General features: G+C 39.0%; 1 protein-coding gene across 2 annotated transcripts in view; it reads left to right on the top strand.

Moving 5' to 3' along the window:
• The window catches only part of kremen1 (kringle containing transmembrane protein 1), a 76,365-nt gene extending 64,066 nt beyond the window's left edge, over positions 1 to 12,299 (top strand). The window contains exons 4-9 of one of the 2 annotated variants that reach the window (XM_044111878.1): positions 1,313 to 1,437; positions 2,472 to 2,625; positions 4,207 to 4,539; positions 7,572 to 7,811; positions 8,317 to 8,401; positions 9,878 to 12,299. In XM_044111878.1, the coding sequence (XP_043967813.1) occupies positions 1,313 to 1,437; positions 2,472 to 2,625; positions 4,207 to 4,539; positions 7,572 to 7,811; positions 8,317 to 8,401; positions 9,878 to 10,037 (1,097 nt within the window). In that variant the 3' untranslated portion in view covers positions 10,038 to 12,299. The remainder of the gene's footprint in view (positions 1 to 1,312; positions 1,438 to 2,471; positions 2,626 to 4,206; positions 4,540 to 7,571; positions 7,812 to 8,316; positions 8,402 to 9,877) is intronic. The other variant, XM_044111879.1, reaches the window with a different exon arrangement.
• Positions 12,300 to 13,736: the final 1,437 nt, after the last annotated feature.

Genomic DNA, 13,736 nt, shown 5'->3' on the forward strand with positions numbered 1-13,736 from the left:
ATTGCTTGTGCGACAGAGTTAGACGACTTTGTCTTCAAATGCTGAGTCATTTGTCAAACAAAGTGCGTTGGAAGACCAAATAACGGTCGCTTCGCAGCCAACAATTGAGAATGTGTCTGTTTCGTGTCGTTTCTCCTTGTACCCACCAGTCTGTGGTGGAATCTCAAACATGTCACACTTTTCTTTCTGAAACGCCTTTGTGCTTAATTCCTTCATAAACAGAAAAATTCGTAGAATCTCACTGGGGATGGCAACGAGCTTTCGTGCCAGCTGAAAAGTTACCCACACCCGCACCATAGACCCAAACTGTGTGTGTGGGTGTGTGTGTGTGTGTGTGTGTGTGTGTGGTCTTTATCAAGGTCAGTTCGACGCAAGATGTTTTGACCACAGCAAGGTTGTAAATATTTAATCCAAATTTATGGTCTGTCCATGATGTTTTTGTTTGCATATTATCGATACGTTCCAAAACAGAACCAGGACAGCAGAGTGAAAATGTTTCTCGCTGGTGCTGGCTGCCATCAGCGGCTCTGTTTGTTATTTTGACGACTGCTGCAGAGAGTCTCAGTTCTGGGACAATGCAGCATCGGGGGACGAACAGCCCTGCAGTCCATGGACTTGTCAAACGTTGCATCCAGAGACCAAGATGTTGTTACTGCACCAAAAACAAACTTTCCTCTGTTTGATATTCAACTTTTGATCAAATAAATCCCTTGATATGAAACAGCAATATATATCTCACGGCTTTCAATTTTGCATTCCAGTTGTGTCCTACAGCGTGATTGACAATCTTTGCTCATGTCTCGTCCATCTTTGTTTTAATGAGGTCTTCTGCACCCTGTAGATAGATGATACTGCTCCTAAGGAAAATGCTTGTTTTTTTCTTGCTTCCCATGGAAATAGCTTTCAATTTGTGAATGTATTATTGTTTGTCAAATTTGCTGCACTTCACAATGCTGCACTAAACACTAGAAAGCCAGACAACAAATCATAAATGGGACATGGACTGCCAGAGGCTTTATTGGCTCTTCCTGAGCTATTATGCTGAATTTAAAGGCTTTGGAGTGTGTAATCACTCTGCTAGATTTAAAGAGATAGTATTTGAGATGGGAATCCATTTAGTAAATATACTGTGGATTTAAGGAGGCAAACAGATAAAACTACAGGGTTGTGATGGAAAAATTTCCCATCTCTTATCTATATCTGTTTGGTCAGGATGAAGGGAAACAGCTTGTAGAGAATGAAAGACTGTAAATACAACTATTCATACATCTTTGCACCTCTCCAGGCTCACCCTCCTCCTGTCTCTCTGCAGTGCCTGGGAATCTGGGCTGCTTCAAAGACACCGGTCATCCTCCGACTCTCCCTGGAGTCCATGACATCTCCAACAAACTCACAATCCAGACCTGCATCAACTTCTGTCGAAGTCAGAAATACTCGGTAAGATTTACCATGCACAGTACACTGAAAGAAACGAAAACGTGCAACTTCAAGGACAAAAAAAAAACACCTTAAGGACAGTGGGATCCTTCTTTTTATCCACCTGTTGGATTAAATACCATCCACAAAACTGTCCATATTGCACTTAAATTAGTCTCCAGCTCAGTTTTAGTGTGACTGATGGTTCATTTTATTGTCATTTGAATGACCTCATTATTCAGCCATCAAACATGCTGCTTTAAACCAGCTTGTAGATGACAAATTATTCCAATAATTAGGCCTGACAGCAGGAAATGAATGGCTGTTAGCCCACTGGACATCTCCTCTCCAAGGCTTTTTTTCGTTTTTCCATCACAATTGTTGCCGCCACAGACTGTGCCAGGTGTTGATTTTCTGTCCCAGCAGATCTGCCCCAGCTTTATCCACAATGACAGACACAGATGAGTCTTTTTCACCTGTTAGCTATGCACATGCTGCAGAAAGAGGCTACTGGTTTTTGTTTTATTGTTATTGTCCTTGACAAGCAATAACTACTTGAGAATCTAGAGCCCACATGACTTTTTGAGAGGCATAAATGAGGCATAAATCTGTTTCTCCCTGACTTCATTTTACGGCTTGTGTGGAGAGCAGAGGCTGAATGAATTCCTGTTTCATGACACAAAACATGGAGGGTGGGAAATGTTGCCCGTACCTTCAATTCACCAACTTCATCTCAGCCCAGAAATCGGAACAATGGTGTCTTTTTCAAATGAAAGACAATGATTCTTTTGAGAACAAGCGTTCCCTGTGTCTGGGAGGACATTTAGGGATGAAGCTTTTTTTGATATTTAAAAGACCACAGAAAGTCAACCGTCTGTGGTGTATGTTGGTATAATCTCAGCATTTTTTCCCCAAAAGCTGAGAATATCTCATTGTGTTGCTTCTCAGTCAGCAGACTTCAGACCCTGAAGGGTTTGTCTCCTTGTCTCCCTTCCCAAATTGATTTCAAATGAAAATCACTGACTGGAGTTTGTTCTAAACTTTTTGTTTTGCAGCTTGCCGGCATGGAGTCAGGTTATGCCTGTTTCTGTGGCAACGAAGCAGACCTGCAAGACCATGTGGAGTCGTCCAGCATGGAGTGTAACCACGTTTGCTTCGGCGATCACACTCAGCCCTGCGGAGGAGACGGCTGGATCATCGTGTTTGACGGTAAACGCCACTGAAGCATTTTTCTCATGCCTGTGCTGCAGTTTGGTGGAAAAATTAAGTTCTTAGGGGAAAGTTTGACAAAACTGTATGGTGAAAACTTTGCGGCAATTTCTGTAAGCCTACAAGATAGCACCCAGTGCCTGCTTGATATTACATGGACCTAATAAATTTAGCTTTTCCACATGTCACAGTTACAGTGTACCATGAATATTCATATCTATTTTATTCATTATTTACATACTTGTGAAACACATAATGGCTACCACAGAATGGAACAGAATAGAATACAATTTGCTGTCCCAGAGGGGAAACAACACACAGGGATAAAATTTGGGCTCTAAACAATCAACAAAGCAACAAGTTGAGGAACAACATAAAGTGTCAGCTATAGAATGCAGCGTCAACATTTTCTTTTATTGAATTTGTCTGCATTGACAATAACTGCAAACAGTTTTGTTCGACTGGTGCAATGACAAGAGGCACAGGCGGTACGAGATTCTCACAGTATGATAACTTTGATTAAACTGCGACAGTTTCAGCATATCACAGTATTTACTCAAAGATTTAAAACAAGGATGCATAAAATAAACCAATTTCTTTAATTTAAAGCTGACGAGCAACAACCATTTCTACTATTGCTAAAGTAATAGAATATATTAATTTATGATTCCTTCAGGATTCATTCTTTTACAGCCATCAATCGGCTTCTTGTACAACCCTGATTACAAAGTTGATGCTCAGTTCTTTTTAATACAGTCAAAAAATTTTAGGAAATTTGACTTCCAGGCCAACCTTACTGTAATCTGACTAAATTCATTTGAAAATCAGTTTTGGATGTTTTGCTTTGGCCTGTTTGGACCCACAGTTCTATTTAGGCTTTTGCCTTCCAGCTCCTCTTCATTCTTTATTACCTAATGCAGTTTGAGAAATTCCTCTGAAACAGCCGCATGTCGTCGAATGCTATGTCACTGCATTTTAGGGATAGCATGTTTATTTTCTTTATTTGAATAAATTATTTAAATATATATTTATTTGCCTATTTTAAGGTATTTTAATAGGCTTAAGTGGTTAAATGTAAAGTCAGCAGAATGTCAATTTTTGAAATTTGATTAATTGATTAACAGGTGATAGAATAATCAGTTACTAAAATGATCACTAGTGGTAGTGCTGTTGTGTCAAATTTCCTTTTACAATGACACTGAGGACAAATCTAATATTTTCCTATCAATATCAGTCAATAATAATAATTTCTAAAGGTTAGCTTAGTTGTTTGTTAAATACTCAAATAAATCAGTAAATGTCTGAAATTATATTGTAATTCAACTCATGTCTGCCTACAGCTTTAGCTACCAGCCTAAGAAACTTTATGTGGTAATAAAAAATGTTTCATCAGGATTAGAACTGCTATTAAATTATTTACCTACATAAAACCTTATACATCGTGTTGATTTTTTTTTAACTCCAATGCTGTGCTGTACCTGTAAGTAACTGTTATCAGTCCATACCTGAGCTTATTTCAGGATCACACCACCTTTAGAAAGCATTCATCTCTGACTGTCTTTCATCTCCTCCTGCCCTCAGTCCGGGTTGGTGCCTGTGGTGGGAACTACACGTCCCCCACTGGAGTGATCTACTCCCCCGACTTCCCTGACAAATATGCGGCCAGCCGCGTTTGCTACTGGACCATCCAGGTCCCCGGATCCTACGCCATCCTCTTCAACTTCACCTTCTTTGACATCTCGGACCAGACCGACATGGTGGAGCTTCTCGATGGCTACACCAGGGAGGTGGTGGCCCGTTTCGACTGGCGCAGCCCGCCGCGGGGGCTGGTGAACATCACAGGAGACTTTGTTATTCTGTACTTCTTCTCAGATCGCACCAATCAGGCTCATGGCTTTGCCCTTTTGTACCAAGGTAAGATTAATGAACAACCATTACTACTGCATCCTGCAAACCCACTACACTGTACGTGTTGACTTGAAAGTATTTTGTTCAGGAAGTTTAGTTAAGTTATCTCCTGTTAGATCTGATGCTCATGAGGTACAACTATCAGTCATTTACCTTACAAATCTGCCTTTTATGAAAGACTAGCTGAAAGAAAAATATTGCTAAGGTAAAGCTATATTAATTTACTTTGAAGTATACCACAAACACGAAATGTCTAAAGTCAAACATATTGAATCTTTGTGATGTGGTTAAATTTAAAACTGCAGTTTTGGTTTTAGGCCAGTCACAAAATTATCATATGTTTTGTGGCAGGAAGGGTTATAAGTTTAAAAATCAAAGAGTCCATCCTGAAAGAAAAGTATGTCTGTGTATCTGTATGTGAAGAGTGGCTTCATGGAACTGGTTAAATATTGAATTGAAACAATGTAAAGACATGACTCAGTTTAAAATAAAATATATTAATTCATGAAATATATTAAATGAAGCTAACTACTTTCTCAAAAAGGATGTTGGAGGTTTTATGTTTGATTGAAACAAATGGTTTGAGTTATGTTATCCAGCTGTTAAAAAAAAAGTTGTTCTGTTTTTTATTGTTGATAATTTTATTTTAAATGTAAAAACATTTCTTGTTTTGAAAATGAAAAATGTGCAAAAAGTAACACATCTAAAAGAAAGTTGGTAGGATTAAATAAGTTTATACTTCTACCTAACTCCTTTTCAAGTAAATAGTTATATAAATATATATCATGGTATATGAATTGTGATTAACTAAACTAAATTAAATTAAGCTAAACCAAACTAAATCATATTGACATCATTTTACTGTGGGGACATGTTTTTTCTCAGTAGGTCCAGAGAAACACGATAATGGTTTTAGAATGGCCCAGTCAAAGTTTGGCTCCAAATACAACTAAGAATCTGCGGAAAGATTTGAAAGTTCCAGTTCACACATGCTGCCCATCCAACCTGACTGTGTTTAAACTCTCCTACTAAGTATTGGCTCATAGGAATAAGAATTCACTCCACAGTTTTCAGATCTTACATGTAGAAATGTTGAAACCATGTTTTTTTCCTGTTCCATTTTGAAGTTTTGAACCACCTCATGCTGTTCTACAACAGTAAATTGCAATAAATACATTGGCAGTCATTGTTGTAACATGACACAAAGTGAAAAAGTTCTGCGAAACCTTTTGCAAGGCGCTGTAGATGTCTCTTCGCAGCTGCAGATCTCTCTTCACAGCTGCAGATGATCCTACGTATCTGGATGAATTTGTTTTTCAAGGAACTTGCTCCATTGTCAGCAGGCTGCTTGGCTTTTCCAGAGTTTGCTCCCTGCTGAACCTCAAAGCAAATATGTTGGACAACTATGTACATAGCACTGTCAGTGCACCTTCTTATAATCCAATTTTACTGTGAAGCACAGCTGGAAAAACTGCAGTGAATTTAAAGCCATGTGCTTTTTTTCCCAGACTGCCCTGCTGTGTTTTACACAATTTTAATATTGTGTAAATTTTCCCCTAATTTCTAAAGGGACCCATAAATTGTAAGATGATATAACAAGGTATAGGTGACATTTGATATTACAGGCTGACACAGAGCGATGCAGTCTGTTCCCGCTCCTCCCTCTCTGTCACTATTTATATTCCTGTCATTTTTCTGCCTCGGTGGAGTTACACTGAAACAATATCAGAAGGTCAGAATCTCCTGACCTCTTCACAGGCGTGGTTCTTGTTTTCTTTGAGGCGTCTTGTAGCTAAGAAATAGAGACACGATGCAGGAAAAGGTCACCAAATAGAGTTAAAGCTTCTGTTTTGAAAGGCTGAAAGCAAACCTTACATCGATACAGTAGGTGAACAGAACAAGGAGCCAAGCCCAGAGAGAAGAAAGATCACCAAGTTTGATTATCGCCACTAAATCCGTTCTGTATCTCCATGGTGGCAGGCTGGGAGGCTGGGCTGTAATTTCAGGGTAAATGCTCTCAGATGAGGATGGTGGTGCATTTCAGCTGTGACTGGGTTTGAAGCATGCCATTTTGCCTGCAAATGGGAAACATGTGGGATGTTCCGGGAACATCACAGTCAGGTCGAGCGATTATGTGAAATGTAGGAAAAATATCCCACGCTGCTTTCGAATCTGACCACCATTCATGGAGGATAGAAACAAGGCGGGATAGAGAAGTCTTTACTTATGGATCTGGGTCTTTAATGAAGACTATTTGGTGAGCTGTTGACTTCATGACAGTAACTTCATCATATTCATCAGTACACTATCAGTTTGAGGTACATTCATTTGAAATAGCATTTGTAAAGACACGTATGCATATTACATACAGAATAAAGGGATTTTAATTTTAAAGATTTTCTACAACAATAACTGCATCAAATTTAAAACAACATAATATTTGGTATTAAAAAGCAGAAACGTGCAAGTTCTCCTGAAAAATATCTAATTAAATTACAACCAATGATGAATGAATAAAGTGCAGGCTAAAAATGTAAAATTAAACTTCTCCTCAATTTTAACTGACACTTTACTAAATCAGTATGTACAGTTGTAGTCAAAAGTTTAAATACATACAAACCATTCCGTACTTATTACCTAAATTTTAACCAATAATTTGAACAGTTTCTTTTTTACAGGATCTAATAATAATAATAATAATAATAATAATATTAATAATAATAATAATCATACAAACTACTTAACCAATTCTTTATCCATTTTCAGAAGTTAATTGGCTTTTATGCATTAAAATTGGGCAGCTGCCAAGTTTAGGCAAATTTTGAAGACACTGATCAGCCTCACAACTCTGAATTAATGTTGAAAATCATGTTAGCACTAAATATTAACTCCTCCCTTTGCTACATAATTTAACATTATCCTCCAGGTCATCAATTAATTTTGGAATTAGCTCATTCTCAAGAGGAGAATTTAAAATTTAAACCTGCTGGTAGATGGTTTTAAAAAGCATATCAATTTTCACATTTCTGTCTGTGTAGCTCTCAGAAGGCAGGACACCAGGACCACAATTCCCAGAGGCTCGGATGAAAAAGAAAGCAAAGACACCTCCAGCACGTTGGGCCCTCAGCTGTCTAGCAGCGTCACTGAGGGATCCAACAGCACCGCTAACGGACGGACCTCACACATCCTCTACGTGATCACGTCCAGCCCCGGCAAACCCGAGCACAACATGCCAGGTCAGTGGGCTGGACGCGGCGAGACCACCGGCCACAGCGCTAGTATGTTCACACCCCAACATACTCAAATCTAAGCATGAACTCTTCCCTCTGAAACTGCTCAGATCAACTTTATTTTTTTTGCAGAAATGCTTCTGCATGTTCAGACCAAGTGTGACTTTAACTTAAAGTGTTTTTTTCTACCTGTCAATCACTCAGAAGTGAAGTAACTTTGAATTTCCCCAATGATCCCAACCAGACGTTTTGTCAAGGCAAAGCGCGGGCGTCCTGTGCTTTGCTGATTCCTGCAAACATTCCTCTCCCAGAGTCTCACATGCTTTGCCTCATCCAACTACCTTGTGTTTTCCTCAGCCAGAGGAGAACAGATGTGTGCTGATAATGTGTCACCATTTCTTGACAATTTGCTGGCTGAACACTGCAAACAGGTGTGCCAGCAGCGCTCAAATAGCTCTTCGCTTGCTAATCTTTCCAGTATGCTTGGGTTTGTTTTTGTTACTGTGACAGGATGTTTGATGTCTTGTTACTGACTCGCTCCCTTTTTCTGCAGTGTGGACCATCTACGCTCTGGCTGCTCTTCTCATACTGACGGTGGTGGCGATGGTGGCCAAGCTGCTGCTCCACGTCACGGTCAAGTAAGTATGATGATATTAGAACCGAGAGCCACCAAGCGACAAATGTTAAACCCTTCATCTGTGATATTTCACGGCATTCCTGACATGACATTTGCAGACTTCAAACCTCAGAGTGTAAAAAGTTATACAGTATTTATGCAAAAAGTGGTTTCCAAAAGGTGAAGCATTCTGTGGAATCAAGCCTCAAAAGTAATTTCTCTTTACCATGATGCCTTTCTAAATATTAAAATCCTGCTAAGGGACAACTCATGAAAAACTCTTTAGGAGCACTTTAGGTGTACAGCAGTTCAGACGGAACCTTACTGAGCAGGAAATGTTACTATTTTAGGTAAATTACAAACTGCAGAATTTAAAAATCTGCTGCTAAATAAAAATGTAAATTGTACAGAGAAGAACAGGATATTTAATGTATATGAAATATTAGCAATACATCACCTGCTTTCACAAACAAAAAGACCAAAATGAGTAGCTTGCAACAATGTCTGTCCCGGATCAGAACATTGTAAGTCCATGTTCAGTTACAGAATAGACACACTTAAATCCATCACCTTGAGCAAATTTAAAATGTGGTCTGTCTCATTGTATCATCTGTATCACTGCATCATTTGTTTGCCAAATTCTTTTGGTGTTGATTTTATTGACAAAAATGTGTAATCTACTATGGGCAGCAAAAAGCAATAGTTCTAATGGATGAAATATGTCTCGTCATCCAGGGCGACATTCTGTTATGATGAAGTACAAACACTAAAAAAGAAAATGAATAAAGAGTTTCTGCGTCACAACATCTGTATTGCATACAGCAACTCCAGTCAATGTGGACTTTCTTTGCGACTGATTTCTGTGATTCAAACATTGTGAACAGAATTAAACTAAAGACCTGACTAACAATTTCGATTCCTCATTTAAAGGCTTCAGGAATCTGGGCAGCATTTAATCATCTCCAGCTCAAAATGTTCTGTTTTTACTAGTCAAATCTGAATTGCATAAAGAACAGAGGTTCTTTGAAATTCAGTTTTATTACAGATGATTAAAATATTGAAACTGCCTCAATTATTTGGTAATCTGAAACATTTAAATTGGATAAAAACAAATGAGCAAAAACAGAAAAAAAAAAAACTGAATAAATTTGCAAGGTGATAAATACTTCTTCACACCAGGATCATTATATTTTTTCTATTGGCCCATTATTACAAATAATTCCTTATTTTACATCTTTTTAACTGTATTGTAGATTTTTGATATCAAAATTACCAAAGGTGGAAGATTAAAGATCCAGTCTGAAGGATGTAGTGCCATCTAGTGGCTTAAATTGTGAACTCCAGTTGACCAGCAGACAGCTGCAAATATTGGAGAAAGATTAAACAAACTGTCAAAAATTCACATTAATAACAAGTACTAGAGTGTTTTCTGTACTTGCTCTAAGTTTAGTTTTCTTTTTTGCTTTTTGTTTCATCTCCCGCTTATTTTTTCCTCCAGGACGCCGAACATCCCGACAGTCAGTGGCTCAGACAGCTGCAGCCAGAGCACAGTGTCCTCCGAGCCGTGGATCATCCTGTACCGGCCCTCCACCATCTCCCTCTTCAAGAAGAAGCTAAAGAACCACCATGGGGATCTCAGCCCTCTAGTGGGCCACTAATGCTGCTGCTGATGCTGCTCTCCACCTTTACCGCCATCCACAAATACTCTGCTCAAGGGCCGTTGGATGACATGGCTCTGAGACAGTGAAATCCAACAAGGCGCTTCACTAATAAGCAAACGACTGAGTGATTAATGGCAACTGACTCAGTGACTGCAGCTTAAATGGCCTTTTGGCCAAAACAAAAAAAGACAAGGCACTCCCATTCCTCTTAGCACCAAAGAAGGAGGGTCACACAGGGGCATAAGGGGCCACAGTGACAGAGAGGAGAGCTAAAAGACTGGATGGAAGAAGATCTAGAGGCTCTTCTCACGTAAGGGGCCATTTTCATCCATCATAGCCGTCCTCAGCAATCAGCATACCTCTAAAATCCATCAGTGAAAACTCACACTCAAACACCTGCAGTCAAAGCTTTGCAGTTTCACATAAACTCCTAACTGCCTCATACAGAAGAACATTTGCTGTCAAAAGCCAGAGTTGTTTTCCTCCAAAGACTTGTATATGTTTGTCTTTTCTAGTCTGTTTGCAAATGCTAATCCTGAGTTTCTTTCTTTTTCTCCTTGATGTGTTTGACATGATAACCTGGGTATATGAGGAGAGGAAATCAATAGTACACTGAGATATCACAACACTTTAGGTGCTGATCAGAGTGAAGGAGAGCTCCCTCACACACTTTTTGCTCCAATGTTTGCGTGGAGAGAAGAAGACACAAGAAGGTTTGGGATTTGTTTTCTTCCTGACAAGCTGCCAGTTTGGGAGTCTTGGGAAGATCTGGGGGCTTGTATTTCCCACTTGGGCTGTGGGTGGGAGTCTTTCCGGTTTCATGGTGTTCAAGTGCCTTAAGGATCTCCTCTTCCCCTGCATCAGATTCCACACATCTGTTTCTGTCTTTATATCGACCGGGAACCCTCACAGACTTCAGAACTGATGCAGATATGAGGAGTGAGATTCCCAAGACAGGATTTCTCTTTGGAAAAAATGCCAGATCTTGTGTGTGAGGGGAAGTAGATCTGCCCCCATCAGGAAAGCAACTCTTCATAAAAACATATATTTTGTTTAATTTGTGTGCTCTTACTTGTAGTCTTGGACATTTACTGAACATATTGTTCGCATTAACTCTCCGTCTTTTGATTGCAGGAGAAAGGGGGTGAATATTGTTGTATATCCTATAATTCATTGTGGAAACAAAGATATTTATGACCACTCTTTGATTTTATTGTCTCAGCAAACTATTTGAGAGACCCATCTGCTTTTATTTTAAACGTTCTCATTTGGCAAGCTCAAAAGTGGAACGCTTAGGCAGCATTAAAGTGTCTTGAGAACAGTATACTCAGAAAGTGCTCAGCAGTGCCACCCGCAAGCCGACGTTAAGTTTGCAGCTGTGACATATTAACCACTTCAGAAAGGTCAGAATCTACTATTGTGCCATCAGCAGTTGGTTGTTCTTGTGTAGGGTTATAACTCTTGAGATGGTTTCTTCACTCAATGCACTTGGTTTTGCTCGTATTTGAAAAACAAAATAGTACTTATTTTGGCTTGCATTTAGATTATGGTGAAAATGAACCAAAATGACCTGATCAACAACCTGAGCACTTGAAGCAATGAGCAGATTCCTGCAGGATCTGAATCAATTAAAAAAAGAATAATGCATCGCTGTCTTCCAATTAGAAGTTCGTAAACAAAAAAATTTTTAAAAAGTGACTCAATGCTGTCTTCTGCTCATCTGCTCAGCTGCAGTCATTGCATTGCAGACGCCCTTGGGTCTGCAATGCAAGACCTGACCATGCGTGGAGAGGAGTGGGACGGGGAAATTAATGTGCTTTCAAATCAAACACAAGCTAACCAAATGTGACAGTCGGTATCTAACAAGGGTATATTTGTTTGGCTAGCCTGGTGAATTATGCAAACTCCCGTCTTCTGTCCCGTCCTCCAGTCGGTCGGAAAATTCTATGCTTCGTCTCTTTTGGAGTACTCAAAAATGCCCTTCCCCCCTTCAGATTGTTGCTAATGTCCTGAAGAGCTCAATGACATAAAAACAATAGCATAGGCCCTGTGGGAAACTGTCACAAGGGGCCAAAATGTTGTTTCCATGAAATTGTAAATAGCGAAATATAGTGAAATGTTAATTTATACAGTAAATTATTGTTATTTTGTATGTGAATGGGATATAATCTATCTTTTGTATAAGTGAAGTATCTTTGTAGTTTTATTTAATGTGCCCTGGTTGTAAATAAACACTGTATGCATGTTTCTTAAGGCTGACTTGTGTTTGTTTCTTTTTCTGCTCCATCATGATGATAAAACAGGCCTCATATCATCACCAGATTCTGCGTCAGCCATTCAGAAGCATATGGGCCACAAATATCAGATCAAGCAAATCCCATTCCCTCGCAATCTATTTAAAGCCTGTTCTGCAAAAAAAAACAAAAAAACTGAACATCTTTTTTCCTTTAATGGATCAGGGCTTCATCGCTTGCAGGTTTGGGCATCTGCTCCACCTTCTTTAGTTTCTTTTTTTTTTTTTTACTTTTTCATGACGCTAGATACTTATCAGACATGTGCAGTGATCACACAGACCCATCACACATGGAGGATTTGGAGAATTATGTGTGACCTGTTGGTTTTCCTCTGGGGTGAGGTGAAGCATCTGTGTTTTGGATGGATCAGCAGGAGTCCAGCTTTATAATTTGAGGACCAAAAGAAGAAAACACAGGAGGATGTGGAAAAAGCTGGCACTCTGGAGATGATTTCTTAATTCATAAAAGGTGTTCCTACATATGTGCATTTGTTTTTTAAGTTTGCTAACTTTTTACTAGACGGTTGAGTTTGTTTTTGAAGAACATGTGTCTGTTGGTGCTTTATAAAACTTTGTAGCCAAATTTCCGCTGACAGAATGGTCTAGGTCAGCTTTATTTAGATAGCAATAACTTCAGATCTGATCATATCTTAGAAAACAGATTTTTAATCAGTGTTGATTTTCTTGGTTAAATAAAAAATTGACTGTAAGTACTACAGTAAAACATTGCAATAATCAAGAGACACAGCTAACAGCTCAGCTGAGCACATTTAAGATGAGAAATTTCCCTTAGGTAAACAACAAAAAAATATTTTCCATACAGAGGTTCAGACTTAATTGAAGTGTTTTAGTGCCAGCCCAATGGTTGCTATTTTGAAAGTGTACTTTTAATCTGATGTACCTGTTGTGGGATTTAATCAGGTGAGACTTTTCTGTTAAGTTAGTCTCCAAACTAGGAGATTTGAGCTGGGAATGATGTCACATCCAAAATGAGTCAGAAAACTTTGATTTTAAGGTTGCTGCTGTTTTTACGTTTCCAGTAATAGCCATAGAAGTTGCTAATTTACATCTCTCCGTTTAATCTCTTGAAACACCAAAGGGACTTGATCACAAGGAAATAATTTACAACACCATCAGAACTGCTAAAAGAGGATCACACCAAAAGAATGAGTCAGTTTCTGGTAAACTAAATCATCATGAGAATAAACATGTGCAAAAGGACCTCATCACCGCTTGTAGGTATAGCGGAGGATCTGTAATGCTGTGGGGCTGTTTCTCTTTTGAATAATACTCCCATTAGCTGAAAAAAATATTATCTGATCCAAATGATATTGCTCAACCATCTCAGTTCGCAGACCTACATCCTATTAGAAACTAGTATGGTGCCTCACATTCCTAAGCAT

Source organism: Gambusia affinis, linkage group LG03, assembly GCF_019740435.1.
Source record: "Gambusia affinis linkage group LG03, SWU_Gaff_1.0, whole genome shotgun sequence".
NCBI classification, from domain to species: Eukaryota; Metazoa; Chordata; class Actinopteri; order Cyprinodontiformes; family Poeciliidae; genus Gambusia; species Gambusia affinis.